The 20,691-nt window shown below is 44.3% G+C and overlaps 1 protein-coding gene and 1 pseudogene across 6 annotated transcripts in view; one reads left to right on the top strand and one right to left on the bottom strand.

The window, feature by feature from the left end:
* Positions 1-20,659, bottom strand: part of RSPH10B (radial spoke head 10 homolog B) — a 40,153-nt gene extending 19,494 nt beyond the window's left edge. For 3 of the 6 annotated variants that reach the window (XM_067705480.1, XM_067705484.1, XM_067705485.1), the window contains exons 1-8: positions 18,661-20,659; positions 16,121-16,196; positions 12,998-13,066; positions 10,985-11,158; positions 9,295-9,380; positions 8,472-8,592; positions 1,501-1,677; positions 184-343 (exon numbers count right to left, since the gene is read on the bottom strand). In XM_067705480.1, coding sequence (XP_067561581.1) covers positions 184-343; positions 1,501-1,677; positions 8,472-8,592; positions 9,295-9,380; positions 10,985-11,158; positions 12,998-13,066; positions 16,121-16,196; positions 18,661-18,935 — 1,138 coding nt within the window. In that variant the 5' untranslated portion in view covers positions 18,936-20,659. Of the gene's footprint in view, positions 1-183; positions 344-1,500; positions 1,678-8,471; positions 8,593-9,294; positions 9,381-10,984; positions 11,159-12,997; positions 13,067-13,627; positions 15,567-16,120; positions 16,197-18,660 lie in introns of those variants that run through there. The other 3 variants (XM_067705481.1, XM_067705482.1, XM_067705483.1) reach the window with 3 other exon arrangements.
* LOC137206632 (peroxiredoxin-1 pseudogene) lies at positions 5,477-6,394 on the top strand (annotated as a pseudogene).
* Positions 20,660-20,691: the final 32 nt, after the last annotated feature.

Raw genomic sequence — 20,691 nt, 5'->3', positions numbered from 1 at the left:
ATGTTAAAATATTTCAATGTCATGTCAAAATGATTTTCTGCAGAAGCGTGACACAAGAGTATTCAAAAACCTATAAGAAAGCAGTTGCTCACAGGAAACTTGTGTTTTCTGAAAGATTAGGTGTATTTTTGATGCGATGTTACACATTAATTTGCCTTTAGCTGACAGGTGGACGCTCCCTACCGGCACTGATGGAGGATCTGCAATACTGGTTCCTGAGGGCAGATTCTGGAGTCGTGTCCGGGTAGCTGATCAGTTCACCTTCAAGATTTGGAAACTCTGCTATGCGGTCATTGGAAAATGGGCCATCATACACACGCCCATTCTTAAAAGTTAATCGGCCCTGCAGAGAGAAAAGTAACTTTTTGCAGCTTAGGAAAACCGTTTTTAGAAAACCATTGGTAGGGACTTCCCTGGTGGTCCAGTGGTTAAGAATCCCCCTTCCAATGCAGGGGATGTGGGTTCGATACCTGGTCGGGGAACTAAGATCCCACATGCTGTGGGGCAACTAAGCCCGAGCGCTCCAGAGCCTGCGTGCCACAACTAGAGAGCCTGTGTGTCCCAACTACTGAGCCCGCGTGCCCTGGAGCCTATGTGCCACAATGAGGACCCAATGCAGCCAAATAAATAAATAAGTATTTTTTAAAAAATTATAGAAAAAGGAAACCATTGGTAAACGTACATCAATATCTTTTTCAAGGGTTTGGAGGCTTCTGTTTGCTTGTTAAGATCTGCACTTAGTCCACATACAGTCAGGCTCCTGGAGTCTCTTGTTACCGTGTAGATCCTCTCTCCTCTCCCCGATCCCCCTTCTCTCCCCTCACTGTATCTGCCCCACAACCTCTCCCCAACTTTAAGCACCCCTAGGTCACAGAATGTGGCTTATTAAATATGCTGATGACAGCAGAGGTGCCTATCACAGAATGGGGACTCTCTTGATATTTATCACACCCAGGCCAGTGGTTGGTCTGACTCAAAGGTGGGCAAATGACCCCCAGTTCAGCTCAGTGAAGCTAAAGATGTTTGTGGAAAACTTCTCCAAAAAGAGTTTCTTGTCTCCTTCTACTTAGTGGGGTATGTAGACGTGAAGCCTGGAACCACAGCAGCCATCTTGCAGTCATAAGGGAGGGCAGCATAACTGTGAAGCTGACATGGTAGGAGACATGGATGGATGGAGGAGAAACCCCGACGTCATGGAGCTGCTGAATCAAAGCAACACTGAAACCCACATTATTCTTTATCATTTATGGAAGATTAAGCTAGATTTTCTGTTACTTGCAACCAAAACCACCCTAACATACACACACACACACCAGACTAATTAAATAACCTCTAAATACAAAGGAAATTGATATGTTAGAAGTTATTTTAGAAGTTATGTAATCATCTTAACAAAACAGTAAGTTATCCTATGCAAAATGGATAATGCACTTTACTAGACAGAGAATGACATGCCTTTACATAACCTTTAAAATGTAATCTTCACAGGTCTGTACTCACCATGCCATGTTTTTTATTGGCAACCCATTCTCCCTCATACATGGCTCCACTGGCATAGTAGAACTTTCCATAGCCATGACGGTATCCATTCACAAACTCTCCCACATATTCATTTCTCAGAGGATACTGGGAGTAGGGGATTCTCTTTAGAAACCATGTGTGTGTGCCAAAACCATTCTGAAAAGAAAGCAAACTTCCATGAGAAATGCTCAAAATGTTTCCTCTTTTTACCCAAATCCATTTAAAATTAGGTATGAATCAAATACAGGGACTCATTTGAAGGGGCAAGGGGCATGCATGATGGAGTCTCGCAAACTTGGGTTCAGCCTCAGCTCAGTTATTTACAAACCAGCCCTTTGACATAAGGCTAATTAGTTCTGCCCTCTGGGTCTCATCTATAAAGGGAAATACCACCTACCACAGGTTGGATGTAATAATTGAAAACAGTGTATATAAAGTGCCTGGCTTAATATTATTTTAAATTTTAATTACTTTTAACATACAGATTGATAAAAATATTCCCTCCTCAATCCCACATTCCAGAGGTAACTACTAGTTGGGTTTGAAATTCATCTCTCTTTTTCCCAGGCACATACAATCATACTTAATCAACATATTACATACATATATAAAAACATACACAATTTTTTCAACAATGGAATGTTTCTATATATACACCATTCTTTTTTTTTTTTTTTTAACCCTATCTGACTTTATTCATTGTTATACAAGCTTACACAGCTTGGATATATATACCATTCTGTAAATTCTGGGTATATACTGAAGAGAAATGAAAGCAGGGAATCGAACAATGTGTACACTCATGTTTATAGCAACATTTGCAACAGCCGAAAGGTGGAAGCAACCCAAGTGTCTGTTGAGGAATGAATAAACAAAATGTGGTCCATCCATACAACGGAATATGATTCAGCCTCAAAAAGGAAGGAAATTCTGACACATGCTTACAGCATGGATGAACCTTGAAGACAGTACGCTAAGTGAAATAGGCTATTCACGAAAGGACAAATACTATATGATTTTACTTAAATGAGGTATCTAGAAGAGTCACATTCACAGAGACAGACAGTAGAATGGTGGGTGCCAGGGGCTGGGGGGAGGGGGAAGTGAGGAGTTATTGTTTAATAGGTACAGAGTCTCAATTTTGCAAGGTGAAAAGAATTCTGTGGATGGACGGCGGTGACGGTTGAACACTGGAATGTACTTAACACTGAACTACATACACTTAAAAATGGTTAAGATGGTAAGTTATATGTGTATTTTACCACCATTAAAATTAAAAAGAAGAAAACAAAGTTGGAGTGGCCATATTCATATCAGAAAAAGTAGAGCTCAGAGAAATAAAAATCACCAGGGTTCAAGAATGACATTATAAAATTATAAAAAGGGTCAACTCACCAGGAACACATAACAATCCTAAACGTGTATACATGTAACAACAAGCTGTCAAAATATACGAAGCAAAAACTGATAGATCTGAAAGGAGAAACAGACAAATCCACAACTACACTTGGATATTTAAACATGCTTCTCTCAGAAATGGATAGAAAAAGTTGACAAAAAATGAGTAATGATATAGAAGATCTGAACAACACTATCAACCAACTTGATCTAACTGACATCTATAGAAAACTCCACTCAACAAAATCAGAAATACACATCACATTCACCAAGATAGACCAAAATAAACCTCAACATACTGAAAAGAAATGCAATTATAGACAGTATGTTCTCTGACCACAGTGGAATTAAACACACACAAAAAACAATAGAGACGTATCTGAGAAAATACCCAAATATCTGAAAATTAAACAACATACTTCAAAATAATTTATAGGCCAAAGAGGAAGTCATGGGGAAATTAGAAAATATTTTGAACTGAACAAAACTTAAAAAACATGATATATCAAAATAAGTGGGATACAGATAAAGCAGTGCTAAGAGGAAAAATTGTAGTATTAAATGTTTATATTAGGAAAAAAGAAATGTCTCAAATCAATAGAGCATCCATACAACTCTAGGAAAAGAGCAAATTAAACCCAAAGCATGCAGAAGGGAGGTAATAACAAGAACAGATATCAGTTATTTTGAAAAACATCAAAGAAAACAAAACTAAAACTGGCTCTTTGATCATTTTAATGAAATTGATACATCTCTAGCAAGACTGATGAAGGAGAGGGAAAGCACAAATTACTAATAGTAGAAGAAAGAGGGACCATCACTATAGATCCTATATATATTAAAAGAATAAGGTAATGTTATAAACAACCTTGTGCCAATAACATTAACAATTTCTATGAAGCAAGCAAACTCCTTCAGTATAACACAAACTTCCACAGCTTACTTAAGAAGAAATAGATAACCTGAATAGCACCTTATCTACTAAAGAAATTGGTTTTATAGTTAATATGTAGTTAATTTAATCATCCCACAGACAACTCCAGGCCCAGAAGGCTTCACTGGCATATTCAACTATATGGCTAAGGAAGAGAGAATGCCAATGCTACAAACTTCCAAAAACTTGAAGAGAACACTTCCCAATTCATTTGATGAAGCTGACATCACCCTGATTACCACAAGCTGACAAGATGTTATAAGGAAATAATACTATAGATCAATATTCCTCATGAACATGGACACAAAAATTCTCAACAAAATATTAGGAAATTAAACCCAGCAAAATATAAAAAGGATAATATCATCATGACCAAGTTGGGTTTGTCCCAGGAATGCAAGATTGGCTCAACATTTGAAAATCAATTAATCTAACTCAACCAATCAATAGACCAGAGAAGAAAAACCACATGATCATCAGACTGGAGGCGGAAAAAGCACTAGACAAAATTCAACATCTATTCATGATGAAAACTGTTAAGCAAATTAAGAATTAAAAAGTGCTTCCTCGGGGCTTCCGTGGTGGTGCAGTGGTTGAGAATCTGCCTGCCAATGCAGGGGACACGGGTTCGAGCCCTGGTCTGGGAAGATCCCACATGCCACGGAGCAACTGGGCCCGTGAGCTACAACTACTGAGCCTGCGTGTCTGGTGCCTGTGCTCCGCAACAAGAGATGCCGCGATAGTGAGAGGCCCGCGCACCGCGATGAAGAGTGGCCCCCGCTTGCCACAACTAGAGAAAGCCCTCTCACAGAAACGAAGACCCAACACAGCCAAAAAATAAATTAATTAATTTTTAAAAAAAGTGCTTCCTCAACCTGATAAATGATACCTACAAAAAACCTACAGCTAACATCATGCTTGATGAGAGACTGAATTCTTTCACACTAAGATCAGGAACAATGTGAGGATGTCCACTCCCTCCACTCCCAGTCAATATCACAAAACATCCTGGAGGTCTTAGCCAGTGCAATAAAGCGAGGGAAAAAAATGGCATACAGATTAGAAAGAAACATGAAGTTGACTGTATTTGCAGGCATGGTTATCTAGATTAAAAAGTCCTAAAGAGTCTACAAAAAAGCGACTAGAACTATTATGTGAGTTTAGCAAGGTCCCCGATTAGTAAGTTAATATATAAGATGTCATCAGAAAATCCTAGCTATATAAACTATATAAAATTAACCATAGAAAGCTTTCCTTTCCTGTGCAGGAAATACATAGCTATTTATTTATTTATTTAATTTATTTTTGGCTGTGCTGGGTCTTCATTGCTGTGCGCAGGCTTTCTCTAGTTGCGGTGAGCAGGGGCTACTCTTCCTTGTGGTGCGCAGGCTTCTCATTGCGGTGGCTTCTCTTGTTGCAGAGCACAGCTCTAGGCACGCGGCCTTCAGTAGTTGTGGCTCGCAGGCTCTGTAGTTGTGGCACACGGGTTTAGTTGCTCCGCGGCATGTGGGATCTTCCTGGACCAGGGCTCGAACCTGTGTCCCCTGCATTAGCAGGTGGATTCCCAACCACTGCGCCACCAGGGAAGCCCAATACATAGCTTGTAAAATGTAAATAGTGTGTGTGCTTCCTGACTGTCCTTTGTGGTTTGTGAGAAGTGCTGATTGCAATATGTCTTCAGGAAATGCCAAAATTGGGCCCCATGCCCCCCACTTCAAAGCAACTGCTGTAATGCCAGATGGTCAGTTCAAAGATACCAGCCTATCTGACTACAAAGGAAAATATACTGTGCTCTTCTTTTACCCTCTTGACTTCACCTGTGTGTGCCCCACGGAGATCACTGCTTTCAGTGACGGGGCAGAAGAATTTAAGAAACTCAAATGCCAAGTGATTGGTGCTTCTGTGGATTCTCACCTCTGTCTCCTGTCATGGATCATCACACCCAAGAAACAAGGAGGACTGGGACCCATGAACATTCCCTTGATATCACACCCCAAGCGCACCATTGCTCAGGACTATGGGGTCTTAAAGGCCGATGAAGGCATCTCACTCAGGGGTCTTTTTATTATTGATGATAAAGGTATCCTTCGACAGATCACCATAAATGACCTTCCTGTTGGCCGTTCTGTGGAGGAGACACTGAGACTAGTTCAGGCCTTCCAGTTTACGGACAAACATGGGGAAGTGTGCGCAGCTGGCTGGAAGCCTGGCAGTGATACCATCGAGCCTGATGTGCAGAAGAGCAAAGAATATTTCTCTAAGCAGAAGTGAGCGCTGGGCCATTTTAGGGCCAGGCTGCAGTAGGTGGCCATGAGAACAAAACCCCTTTTGTACTACTGTCATGCTTAAAACACAAGACTTTACACTCAGCCCAGATGTGGTGTGGGACAGGACAGGCCCTTCCTGCAGGGCTTGGGGAGGCCAGCCTTTCTTCCTCTGGAGGGAACGGCCTGAGCTGTATTATGGGGCAGGCAAACTGATGTGTATGGTAGTAGGATATCACTTTTGGTCTTTTGTAGCTTTATTAAACTTGAGCTGAGACCTTTCTGATTCTTCATTTTAGGTGGACATTAGCCTTTGAGTGTAAGAGGAATTTACTTTTTGCTTTCCCTCTTTAGGGGAAAATGAGGTGTGAGAGTGCCTCAGAATCAGGAAATTATATTGAGGGGAAATGCAAGTAGATACAGGGAATGGGCCTTGAAGCAAGGTGTTCCCTTTCGCCGTATCTGGAGAAGAGCAAGGCCTACTACAGTACTGGCCAAGGCACTGCAATTTACGCTATAGGCTGGGTTGCAGGTTAAGAGCCCAGTGAGATTACTGGCATTTACTTTTACACTACTGGGAGGGCTGTATGAAAACCTGAGGCTTGGCCTCTTCTGAGAAACGCCTGGTACTGGTTCTGTAAAAAGATCAGAGTTAGAGGCTTCAGTGCCTTTGGAACTGAAAGGGGGAGGGGGAGACGAACACAGCGCTGGTGTTCATAGGGGAGGCTGTCTGTGTCAAAAGCACGGTGCTGAGCACCTCTTGGCTTCCCTGGGTTTCTATCCTTGATTTAAGGGTCGTTCTTATCCTCATATCATTGTCCTGAGGGAGGGCTGTCAGTGGGGCAAAGGTGGATTCCTCCTGGGCTCTTGAGGCTAGGGCAGACTCAGGACTGAGAATCCTTCTGTATATCACGTGGTGCCCTTCTAGACACCTTCCAGACACGGCTGCCCCAGCCTAGCTACCCCTCCAGCATTCAGACAAGCCAGAACTAGGAGCGGTGGTATGGGATTCCCGGGGCCTTCAATAATAGCTTATTATAGGCCAGGCACTATTTCGTATTTATTCAGTCTCCATAAGAACCCTCTGAGGCAGGCACCTTTATTTAGGGGACAGTTGCTTCTTAAGCCCTGTCACAGGTAGCATCTGGAAGCACTGCAGAGAAATGGCAACAGGTAATAATCCCAGATCCCAAGGCAGTTGGCAAGTCTGGATCTGCTTTGGTCTTTTGACCAAACTTCAAATTTGAGCCTTGTTATCTTCATTTAAGATCTCTACTATAATTCTTTATCAAAAATGATCACCTTGTACCCAATAAAATCTTGTCTAGCCAAGTAAGTCCAAAAAAACAAATAAATAAAATGTAAATAATAGTCTCAGTCCTCCCAAGAGTCACGTGACTTATGAATTTGCCAATGGAAGAACCTCGCTTGGGTGGGAGACCTCTAGAGAAAACTAAATACTAATAAAATAGCATTAAAAAAAAAAGGTCAATTTAGCCATAAAAAGAATGAAATAATGCCATCTGCAGCCACATGGATAGATCTGGAGATTATCATACTAAGTGAAGTCAGAAAGGAAAGACACCCTATGATATTACTTGTATGTGGAATCTAAAATACGACACAAGGGAACGTATCTACCAAACAAAAACAGACTCACAGACACAGAGAACAGACTTATGGTTGCCAAGGGGGAGGGGAGGGCGGAGAGGGATGGATTGGGAGTTTGGGATGAGCAGATGCGAACTATTATATACAGAATGGATAAACGACCAGATCGTACTGTAAGGCACGGGGAACTATATTCAATATCCTGTGAGAAACCATATGGAAAAGAATATGAAAAAGAACATATATACATGTGTAACTGCATCACTTTACTGTAGAGCAGAAATTAACACAACAGTGTAAATCAACTATATGTCAACAAAATATATACTTTTAAAAAAGGCTGATTTAGGGCTTCCCTGGTGGCGCAGTGGTTGAGAGTCCGCCTGCCGATGCAGGGGACACGGGTTCATGCCCCGGTCCGGGAAGATCCCACATGCCGCGGAGCAGCTGGGCCCGTGAGCCATGGCCACTGAGCCTGCGCGTCCGGAGCCTGTGCTCCGCGGCGGGAGAGGCCACAACAGTGAGAGGCCCGCGTACCGAAAAAAAGAAAAGAAAAGAAAAGAAAAATAATAAAAAGGCTGATTTAGACAAGTAATCATAATGTGAGTTTGTGAGTTTCTAAATTTAACACAGCTTGAATTTCAGATTACCGTGCAATACCCTACACCAAATACTTCATGGGCTGAGGATCAGCAGAGCCCCCACCTCTGGGTGTATTCCGCTCAAACCAGCTAGCACAGTACCTGGGCCCCCTGCTCCCAATGACCCATGTACTCTTCGTTAGTTGTCAGCCACCTCATCCGGCCTTCCCCATGACGCACGTTGTTCTCCCACTGACCTTCATATATATTTCCAGATTTGTAACTAGGACAAACAAAAATTAAAAACAACCAGTTATCTCATGTACAACATTTACCTTTAAGACTTTCTTAAACTTTCTCCCTAAATACCTCTGAAGAAATCCAATCCTTGTGCCCATACAATCTTCCCTGTATTTAAATTCAATGAATAGGCATGTGGTCCATATGAACAATCATCTGGGTGGGGGGGGGTGGACAGAATAAATCACTTTGTAAAAACTTCTGATTACTTAATAAGGTGACAGTGGGTAAGATTAGTGTTTATAATCTTTTTAAGTAACTCCCTATAGTATTATGATTGGTTAATATTTTGCCCCCAAGTATTTTAATCCTTAAAATATTTGGCTCCTTCAGCTCGATCTAAAATCAAGTCGATATGTCAACATCCCTCAGAAAATATGAAACTAACAATGGAGACCCGTGATTAACATAGAAAACAAAGGGAGGCAGTTTCTATGTATAATAAAGTGAAACAGTATGATTAGCTATCATATTTAATATGGTGTTTTTCTAAATTTTCCGAAGAATACTTCATCCCTGTTGAGATTATATTGGGGTTAATTTAAATATTCCACCCTGCTTATATAGAAAACGTGTTCTCTGTAAGTTCTGCACCTTATCTTTAAATAGCCTATGTGAAAGTTATTTGGGCCCAAGAATGCTTTTCGCCAACACCCCAAACATGGGGGGGGCGGCGGATACCTACCGCCTTATCCCCCAGCCCTTTCTGACGTTGTGCACCCAGTCTCCCTCGTACCAAGAGGTACCCTCTTGATTGTAACAAATGCAGCCCTAGAACAAAGAGTAGCATTTTTTTAATAAAATCATCAAGCCTTATAAAACAAATGCTTTTTTAAAGGTAAAGGTTAAAATGTATGATTTTAAGGAGTCTAAATGATGCAGAAAATGTCATCCTTAGGTAAGACATATAACCCGTGTTATGTTTCTGGTTTGTGATTAAGAATACTGCAAAGTGCCCACCAAGTGAGAATGAGATGACAAATCAGTTACCCCTGAATAGCAAAGTGTCACATACGGGATGAAACGACTCCATCCATTACACTCAGTATAGTCAGTAATTATTTGTCAAATAAGTACCTAAAGAAATCCTATTTTGTCGTCTCCTAAAGTGAAGAGTAGTACCTTCCTTATAACTGAAGCTCACTCTCTTTTATGTACCAAAACCAGTTTGTTTTATCCATTTTGACGTCTTACTTTACTGCCTCTGAGCATAAGTGAACACGGCATAATTTTTCTTTGACGATTCCTTTAAGGGAGTGGGAGTAGCCACTGTGCAAAGCATTTGGATCTACGGTAAATGGCCTGAAATTGCTTGTTTATTCACTGGTTTATTTCTGTGTGTGTGTGTGATTTTTCCATCTTCTTCCTCATTATCACACTAACTTGTTCCTTCTTGCAGCCATCCTGGTGCCTCTATATAGAAGTCACCATCCCCAACTCCCCCAAATATCTGAACTGACCTGCTCTGAGCTAAAAGACAAAAAACAGAATGCAGAACACAAGGGAACAGTCTAAATCTGAGTAAGGTGATAATTATGAAGATAGACTTTTTCTTTTGACATTTTCTAAAAACAGTGCTACAGTATTTTATCATCCTATATAAAAGTGAGACAATAGTACCAAAAACAGCAACCTCGCTTCAAAGTACCTATAACCTACATTGCTGGTGAGAGTGTAAACTGGTTTAGCCAGCACGGAAAACAGTTTGGTGGTCCTTCAAAATGCTAAACATCAAGTTACCGTAGGACCCAGCAATTCCACCCCTAGGTATATACCCAAAAGAACTAAAAACAAGTACTCAAATAAACCTTTGCACTCACAGTCATAGCAGCACTATTCACAGTAGCCAAAAGATGGAAACAGCCCACATGTCCATCACTGGATGGATGGATAAACAAAATGTGGTCCATCCATACAATGGAATATTACTCAGCTGTGAAAAAGGAATGGACTACCTACAACACGGATGAACCTCAAAAACATGATACTCAGTGAAAGAAGCCAGGCACAAAAGGTCACATGTTGTCTGATTCCATTTATACAAAATATTCAGAATAGGTAAACCCATAGAGTGAGAAAGCCGATCGGTGGTTGCCCAGGGCTGGGGAGGTGGGGAGTAACTGCCTAATGGGTATGGGGTTTCATTTGGGGATGATGAGAATGTCTGGGGACTAGATAGAGGTGGTGGTGGCACAATACTGTGAATGTACTAAATGCCACTGAATTGTTCACTGTAAAATGGTTAATTTCACATGATGTGAATTTCACCTCATTAAAAAAAAAAGTGAATATACCCTTCACAGCCCCCCCACCTCCTGCTCTCTGTGTTTGCACATCCCATTCATAGCCGGGGGTCGCGTGGCCGCCTCACCCACCTTGCCGTGTCTCTTGCCGTGGCACCAGTGGCCGATGTAGCACACGGGCAGCGTGCTGCACTTGAACATGCCGAATCCGTGTCTTATGCCGTTGACCACTTCTCCTTCGTAGGTGCTGCCATCCGGCCATGTGTAGACGCCACGGTTCATGGGGATGTTTTTCACAAAGTCCCCCTAGGCCAAAATGGTCATCAGTGTGGCAGAAAGAAGGCAGTGGAGAGATCCCTCATCTTGTGGGCTGCTGGAGATGCGGATACCACGCCGGTCTCTCCTCCCTTGGAAACGGTTGAATACCCCCTCCAGCTCCCACCCACCTCCTCCCGTCTCTACGCATCCCATCCTCCCACACCTGGTCCCTCCACCGGACAGAAGCCCAGGCGGAATGAGCTATCGGGAAAGCTGTGTGCAGACGAAGCTCGAAGAAGCCAGCAGGTGACGTGGTACAGTGGTGGCTCCCAAGCCTGGCCTTGAGAATTTCGGATTCTGGAACCCGCCTTGGAGGTGGCTAATTCACTGGGTTCCAGTGTCACCCCCAGGAGATGCTGACGATTAGCCAGGCTCAGGGATCACTGGTGGAAACCCTAATATACTGCAGACACACCAGCCAACCTCCTGCCCCAGGATGAGCGGCCAGCACGCGGTGCCCCCCACACCTCAGCCCAGAGGCATCGGGTTCTTTTCCAGGAACATGAACTCCTGAAGGCGAGGGCCCAGCAGAGGTCCCAAGAGGCCAGCCAACCTCCCAGAGGATGCTTCTGTGAGAGCCTGAATCCTGCCCATAAACCCTCCCCTGACTGGGTGTTTGTGTGTCTGTGATGGGGGTGGGTCTGTGTCTGCAAGAATGAGCCCCACCTGACCTTCCAGAGCTGATGAACCAGAGGTCCAGGCCAGGAGGCGGGGCTTGGGGGCAGGGGGGAGTTTCCCGGGAAAGACTGGCCTGAAACGGCAGTCGGGACACAATCCTCTGGCCGCCCTGGACCTCGGCTGTTCTCTCCGCTCCGTGACAATGAAGGTGGACCCTCCCCTCGCTCTTCCCCAGCCTCATCTCCCACTGCCCAGTCCACTTAGCTGCCCACCTGGCCCAAACGTGCCTCTTTCCCTAACCTGGCTGTTGTTTGCATGTGAGCCTTATATCCCCTGCTTTAAATACTTTCATTACGACTTAGGAACACCATCGCGTTAGCAGCTCTGCAACTGTGATTTTCAGGGCAGCGTTTCAGGCCCACACGCACTGTAGAGGCACCGGTCTAAAAATACGCATTCCCTAACCCGGCAAGACCGTTAAGTGAGGCCCAAACGCAGCACAAGCAGCCAGTAGAGATAGCTACATCTGAGTGAGTGGGTATGGTTTGGTCTCTAAAGAAAAAAGGTACAGAAGAGAGTGTATAACAAACTATTTACAGGGCTCCCCTGGTGGCACAGGGGTTAAGAATCCGCCTGCCAGTGCAGAGAACACGGGTTCGAGCCCTGGTCCAGGAAGATCCCACATGCCGTGGAGCAACTAAGCCCGTGCGCCACAACTACTGAGCTTGCGCTCTAGAGCCTGCGAGCCACAACTACTGAGCCTGCGTGCCACAACTACTGAAGCCTGCGTGCCTAGAGCCCGTGCTCCGCAAGGAGAGAAGCCACCACAATGAGAAGCCCGCGTACCGCAACGAAAAGTAGCCCCCGCTCGCCGCAACTAGAGAAAGCCCACGCACAGCAACGAAGACCCAACGCAGCCAAAAATAAATAAAATTAAATCTTTAAAAAAAAATAAACAATTTGTGTTTGCAAAAAAATGGGAGAGGCTGAAGAATACCTCTAGAATATACAAACGAAACTGGAAACTGGTGACAATTTATAGAGGGTCCTGCGGTAACAACTAACTTGTCACCTCTGTTCTTTGGTTCTATGGATTTTTTTTTAACCCATGTGTTGAGTTACTTTTATGAAACTAGTATGTTTAATTGTGGGAACCTGACCATTAAATCACATAATTCACTTAGAACTATAACATACTATACGCTTTACCTCATATTTCAATCCATCAGCCCAGACGTAAGTCCCCCGTCCATGCATGAGTCCTTCTGAAAACATACCCTTTGAAACAGAGCAACAAAGCGTTAGGCCCAATCTTGATTTACAAAACTGCCACCCAGGGATTCAGCTTTTAAAATGGAAACAAGTTCGACAAATATGCTTGTCCAGTGTTCAGCTGGGAGCTGGCAACACACTGGCGTCTATCCTGTTCTAAAAAGGATCTGAGTAGGAGTCCAAAAAAACCCAGTTCCCTAAAACTGGCACTAGGCGGTGCTGCGCAGTTGTTAAAACTGAGCTGTAAATTCAGGCTTCCTCACCTAATTAAGCTGTTGGAAAACTCTAGAGTTCAAAAGAACTCATATGCTTTGGGCTTTGCATTTCAAAGTTTAAGGGTCTTTTGAAAATTATTTAGACTAGATTAAAACCATTATCTGGATATCAGAAATTATGACATTTGTCAACGTCACACTTTGTTTTCCCTTACTGGGAATTATCAGAACGTGTGAGCGTGTGTGTGTATTGACACCAACACAAGTATACATAATGTACAGTTGTCCATATCATTCACTTAGAGTATCTATCGTTAATGTATAGGAACTAGTTGTTAAAAACTTCACACACCTGAATGTCGCAATGCAATCAGAGAGAACGCGTATAACATTATACCCACTCCTTCCTCGGAATCACTTCTTTAGAGGAGGTGGTGAGCTCAGGGGTTGATGACTGGAGAGAACCGAGAATCTATGTAAACAGTGCCCTGACGCAGCGGTTCTAGACTCGACTGTGCATCAGAGCCACCGGGGTGGGGGGAGGTGAAAGCACAGATGACTGGGCCCGCCCTGCACACTGGAGATCCTGATTCATCACCAGCTCTGGGCTGGGGCCCAAGAATTTGTACTCTGCACAAATTCCCAGGTGCTGCTGCTGGTCCCTGGGAACATGCTTTAAGAACCACTGCCTTAACTTCACTAGCGAGAAGGTCTGTTATATCATCCATCCAGGTGAACCTAGCCGCACATCAGGCAGGGCTGGCGCTCAGGGAAACTGGGGGCAGCCAGAGAGCTTCCAACTGCAGGCTGAGGCTCTCGTCTGGATTATGGAATCAATCGTGGTCGCAAGAAGCAGAGTTTTGTTTAACAGAGTATTGATAGAACAGAAGGGATCGCGCTTCAGCTACCCGGGAAGGGCAAGTGTTTCGTGAAATGTTTGTTTTCAAGTTTTCTCTTTAGGAAATTGCGATCTAAACATGTGACCAACGCAGGTCTGACCCCTGTGGGTCGTGGGGCTACTGGGTCGTTCCACTGGGTTTGCCTCCTTCACCGTTTAAAGGAGATCCAACGGATGATGACTTTCAATCGCAAGAATCTGAGTCTAAAGAAAATATGCAAAGTTTACAAAGCAGGTAGCTGGCAGCGAGGAAGGGGGCTCCTCCAGAAATAAAGGGGTGTTTGCCTCTCATTAGTGGGAAGGGCAAGGCTGCCTGGCCAGGCTTGAGCTACCAGGTGACTGCATACCTGAGGACACCCAGGGTTAGCAGGAGCTGTGATCACATCCTCAGCAGCCCGGGAGGGGTTTATCCCATGTGGTCAAGCACTAGGTATCTTTGAATGGTACACACACTGGTGCCTTGTAGAAGTACCACAGCGGTGAAGGAAGATTCTCATCAGGATAAAGAAACACTACAAAGGCCAGAACTGGCAGAGGCCAGAGGGACAGTCATTTTAATGAGTATCATCCAGTCATAGTAAATGGCATGGGGTTTTTTTTTTGTTTGTTTTGTTTTGTTTTTGGCCAGCTGCATGGCTTGTGGTATCTTAGTTCCCCGACCAGGGACTGAACCCAGGTCCTCAACAGTGAAAGTGCAGAGTCCTAACCACTGGACCACCAGGGAATTCCCATAAATGGCATTTTTAAGAGCTTTTATAACACAGGAAAATGAACATGTTATGTTAATGGGAAAAATCAGGATACTGAAACCTGTGCCTTTTGACCTCATCTACAATAATCTGTTCCTATAACAAGCACACGTTTCCTGGATAATCTGAACGAACGGATGAATGACTACTGCCACTGTAGCATCATTGATAAAGACAAAAAATGAAAACACCCCAAAAGTATCTAATAATTACGGCATAGCTCTGAATGGTAAATTAGAGCACTGTGTAATATTTTAAATAATTATGGAAGAGGGAATGGGAATTCAGTGCTTAATGGGAACAGGGTTTCAGTGTGGGATGATGAAAAAATTCTGCAGATGACGGTGGTGATGGTTGTTCAACAATGTAAATGTACTTAATGCCACTGAAACTAACACTTAAAAATGGTAAGTTTAACGTACATTTTATCACAAACAAACTTTTAAGTTATGGAAACCATACATTAATACAGCAATGTATTCATAACCGAAAAATGATTCAAGGTGTTATCTACAAAATTAATACGCCCATGTAAAAACACTGATCCATCCATTCAAGAAATAAAAGAGGGGGGCTTCCCTGGGGGCGCAGTGGTTGAGAGTCCGCCTGTCGATGCAGGGGACATGGGTTCGTGCCCCGGTCCGGGAAGATCCCACATGCCGTGGAGCGGCTGGCCCCGTGAGCCATGGCCGCTGAGCCTGCGCGTCCAGAGCCTGTGCTCCGCAACGGGAGAGGCCACCAAAATAAATAAATAAATAAATAAAAGAGGAACTTCCCTGGTGGTCCAATGGTTAAGACTCTGCACTTCCACTGCAGGGGGCACGGGTTCGATCCCTGGTCGGGGAACTAAGATCCTGCAAGCCACATGCCCACCCCCCCCCCCAAAAAAAAAAGACACAGCAAATTGAAAACATTTATGGCAAAAGGATGCTGGGATTTTTACTCTTTGTTTTTTACTTTAGAGACCTTAATGTTGTTTGTACAAAATAAAACTTGGCAAAAGGAAAAAATCTAAAATGACTACTTTGTACTAAAGTGGTCATGTTTTTACCTTAAAATACGTCTCAGGGTTCAAACTAAAATCAGCATCAAGTACTTCCAATTGCTTTTGAGGAATCAGTGGACTTTCTGAAGATGCAAATCTAAAATTATCACCCTGCACTGTCTGCCCTGCCCAGTCCCAAAAGGTATAACTCACGTGGTAGGTACAGCCTCCTTGAAAGATGGCAAAGCCTTCTCCCTCATACAGTCCACGGACTTTTTCCCCTTCGTAGCTACAATGAAACAAAGCTCAAGGCAATGAATCATGTGAGCACACCTCAGTGACTGTGTGTTAAAGTACGTAATGAACATCAATGAAAAAGTACAAATACCTCACATTCACTCAACAAGAATTCCCCGCCGAGGACCACTGTGTGCCTGCCCCCTTCTAAGTACCAGGGCTGCAACTGTGAACAAGTTCCTGCCCTTGGGAGTTTATGGTTCAAAGAGGAGAGACAGTAAAAAGGAAACAAATGAACAAGATAATTCTAGATCACGTTCAGTTTTTGTGAAAGATATGATCAGGGAATGTGATCAGGAGTAAGGAGACGGCTACTTATAACAAAGAACCTGGAGAAGAAGAGGATCCCCAGGAAGAGGAAACAGCAAGTGCAAAGGCCCTGAGGCAGGAAAGAGCCTGCCGGCTCAAGTTCAGCTGCACAGCTGGACCACACTGAGTAGGTGAGCAATGGATGGGAGGGAGACCAGGGGAAGAAGAGGTTGGGCTGTGATAAAGACTTGCTATAAAATCGAAAAGCTCTAAGAGGAATCATGAGAGGGTTTTAAGAGGTGGGTTGGACAAGACCAGATTTACGTCTTAAAAAGATCACTCCAGCTGCCGTGGAGAACGGACTGTGTGTGGGGGGAAGCTAACTGCTGGGATGGAGTAGTGAGAGGGGAGAGAGATGGAGGCGTATGGAATATTCTGGACAATTTTCTGTCTGGGGTGATGAAAACATTCTGAAAATGGGTAGTGGGGATTGTTGCATGACATGGTGAGTGTATTTAATGCCTCTGGATTTATACTTAAAATGGTTAAAATAGTACATTTTATGCTATGTGTATTTTACTATGATAATATTTTTAAGATATATTCCGGACATAGAACCAACAGGGCTTGCTGACGTGCTGCCTTTGGGGAACAGAGGTACCGAGAACAGCACCCAGATTTTTAGTTCAGCACCGAATGGATAACGTGTGATGTGTCACCTAGCTTGCCTCTAGGCTCTGAGGTAAGTGAGGTGGAAAACAAATGGACCTGTGACAGCTATGACCACACTGGGATTATTCCAAGAATCCAAGGAATGGTAAACATTAGAATACCTATAAATATAATTCATGATATCGGCAAATCAAAGAAGAAAAACCATGTTTATATCAAGATGCCAGAAAAGTATGATAACATTCAGCAATCATTTTTTAAAAATTCTAATTAATGGCAGTCACTATGGAAAACAGTATGGAGGTCCTTAAAAAAACTAAAAATACAGCTACCATATGATCCAGCAACCCCACTCTTGGGCATATATCCAGAAAAGACAGAAATTCTAATTCAAAAAGATACATGTACCCCCATGTTCATAGCAGCACTGTACACAACAGTCAAGCCAGGGAGGCAACCTGTGTGACCACTAGGCTGTTGGCAATGACAGAAGCTGACGTCCGAGACTAGGTTGTGAAAGACACCGAGGCTCCCAAAGCTTGCTCGCTCTCGATCACTCCCCAGGGAAGCCAGCTGCCATGCCGGCAGGACATTCAAGCAGCCCTGCGGAGACAGCCCATGCGATGAGGAACTGAGACTGACGGCCACCCCAGGGAGCCACTGCGAAAGACTGTCCAGCCGGTCAAGCCTTTAGACGAACCCTGGTTGACATCTTCGCTGAACCTCATGAGATCCTAACCCAGTACCATCCAGCATCCAGCAAAGCTGCTGCCAGACTCCTGAGCCCCATAAACGACGTGATATTTATTGCTTTAAGTGTCATGTTTTGGGGTAACTTGTTACATAGATAATTAATACAAGGAGTGATGTAAACCAAGTCAGCATTAGGAAGGTAAATCTATGAGGCGTGGGGAGAGAGGCTAGAAGCAGGGACTCTTGAGGAAGTGAGTCCAATGGCCCAAGCAAGAGGTATGAAGACAAGTCTGTGCGTAGCGAAAAGGATGAATGAGAGAAGCACGGAGGAAAAAGAAACACAAAAGGCAGGGGTAGGGAAGAGATTAGTTCTGTGACTTGGAGCTTGGATGCCCTGATAGAAACAGGGACCAAGGGAGGAGCCAAAGGCTGCGAGAGAAACAGCAACGTTTAGAGGAACCTTCTAAGGTGCGAATACTCATTTATTTCCCCTCATTAAGAACCTGAGGCTCAGAAAGGTTCGGCGATGGGGTTGATGTCCTAGAGCTAAGACTCAAATCCAGATCATGGTACTTCAAGTCCTGCAGTCTTTGCGTTGAGACACAGAAAGTTTGAAGTCCAGTGGACGATGTCCACTAGGGAGGTAAAAATCTGAACCTAAAACTCTTGGAGAGAGAACAGTGCTAAAGACATTGATGTTTACCGTCGTCTAGGGAGACGGAAGTAAAGCTACAGTAAGAGATTATCAAGAGACAGAGAACAGAGAGCATGAAAGTTGTAGAAAAGGGAGCATGGACGATGCAGCTCATTAAAATCACCTTTCAAAAGCAAAAAAAAATCACCTTTCTACTATGAGTTTGGTCAGAATGGGCTCTTCATACTGGGTGGTATCTTCATACTGGGTGGTATCTTCATTCCGCAGATCATCATTTTTGCACTCTCTCTCGAGTTCTGGTTCTTTGAGCTGCATGTCCAATGGTGGCACAGCACCTGGGGGCATATCTTGCCTAGCAGCATTGCCATCTTGTTTGGGAAACTCTGTATGATCGGAGACAGACGAGGGAGAGCAGGCCAACTTATCCCCTTTTTTATCTGCTCTTTTCTTTTCTTTCACCATTGCCTTTAGAAGACCTAAGGTTTGCTTTATATAGGTAAGTATCAAATGACTCCTTTGGTTGAAAGCTGTTTGTTTCAAGGCGTTGATGAGTTTTACCTGAAAAATAAAAATTATGTCTCGTTTTACAACCCCAATGTCATTATCACTCTTTTCCTACAGCCTGAAAAATTAATTACAAGTATCGAGTCTCACCAGTTTATAAAAATATTACTTCAATATTGCATTGGTTGCTTCCTAAAATTTTTAAAATTGGAACCACCATCTACCACTTCTTTCCAAATAGTGCTCCAGTAAGAAGAGCAATCCTGTGTGTGAAAAATACCGACTTAACCTCTGAAATCTTACATGCCACCAGTTCGTACTTTAAAAGCCCGTCTCTTCGTGTGTCAGCATGGCAAAGTGCTCATGAGCTGCACTGCCCCTTCCCAGCTGTTACCTGAGGTCCTTCTGCTTCAGCTGTCAAACAAGAATAACAGCACCTTGGTCTGGTTATAAGGATGAGATGATGCACAAAATCCCTACGGATCAGACAGTGTGCACAATCAATAATGAAGTGATTATTTTTTCACTTTCCTGTTTTTGAACTTGAAATCATCGGCTACCTACTCCCTAGGACAGCACTGCCAGGGTCAAGCAAAAAATCTTGTGCTAATTATTTGCCCAAGGTCTTAGAGCTGAGGCACAGGGCTCCAAAGCCACAGTTTCTGTGGCCTTCCCAAACTGGCCCCACTGAAGACGCCCCGGTGCATCGAGCAGGACGCACAGGGGAGTCCCGGAGTGCAAGGCAAGGTCATGTCCGTCGCGGCGCAACCACGGCCTGGGACCCCGGGACCCCGCGGGGGCGCTCACCTCGCTGGGGACGCCGTGGGACTCTGCCAATCCCAGACGGAAGCGGCGCGGCGACCTGATCCTGCCGGTCTCCAGGCAACCGCAGGCCCCGCCCCGCTCTTAAACGGGCCGCCGAGCGTGCTCAGCCCTTAAAGCAGAGCGCTGAAGCTTGAAGCACCTGACCGGGGTTTTCCCAGCTCTACTAATTGCCGCGCCCGAGGCCTCTCTCACTAGAATAACTCAGGTGTTACTTTTTCATTATGGCCCTAAACGAATTACCCCAAACTTAGTGGCTTAAAGCAACACAAGCTTATCATCTCACAGTTCTGTAAGTTAGGAAACCACCAGGACTGGTTCCTTTGGCGGCTCCAGGGGAGAATCTATGTCCTTGCCTTTTCCAGTTTCTAGAGGCCGCCTTCCTCCATCTTCGAAATTAGCAACGTTCCTCTCTCTGGCTCAGCTGGGAAAAGTTCTCCACTTTTCAGAAGCTACGGGCTAGACGGGGCCCACCCAGCCAACCCAGGGTACTCGCCCCATCTCACCACCCTTCCCTTACTCACCTGCGGAGCCCCTTGGCCACACAGAGCAGGTTTTCAAGGGTTCTGGGATGAGGACAGGTGGTCTCTGGGGCAGGCCTGCCTCCCACAAACCCCGATATGCGGAGTTCTTGCAAATATTAAATCTTTCGGACAGGTCCGCCAGTGCAGTGCTTGCACAAGTGGCAATGATCATTACTTGACTGTCCCCTTACACCTAAGGAACTCTAAGTTTGCAAATGGAAGGAAGCCCACTGTCTGGGCAGAGAGGTCGAGAGCAGGGTGTGGGTGGGAGGCCCACACTGGGCGCTGTACCCCAGCCGCCATCTGGACCCCGCAGAGGGCATTTTTACTTCCATTTCTAGCAGAGCTCAAATGGGACGAGGCTCCAT

Source organism: Pseudorca crassidens, chromosome 15 (assembly GCF_039906515.1).
Source record: "Pseudorca crassidens isolate mPseCra1 chromosome 15, mPseCra1.hap1, whole genome shotgun sequence".
Lineage (NCBI taxonomy): Eukaryota > Metazoa > Chordata > Mammalia > Artiodactyla > Delphinidae > Pseudorca > Pseudorca crassidens.
Note: the sequence above shows the minus strand (reverse complement) of the source record. Positions and strands in the feature narration are given on the sequence as shown.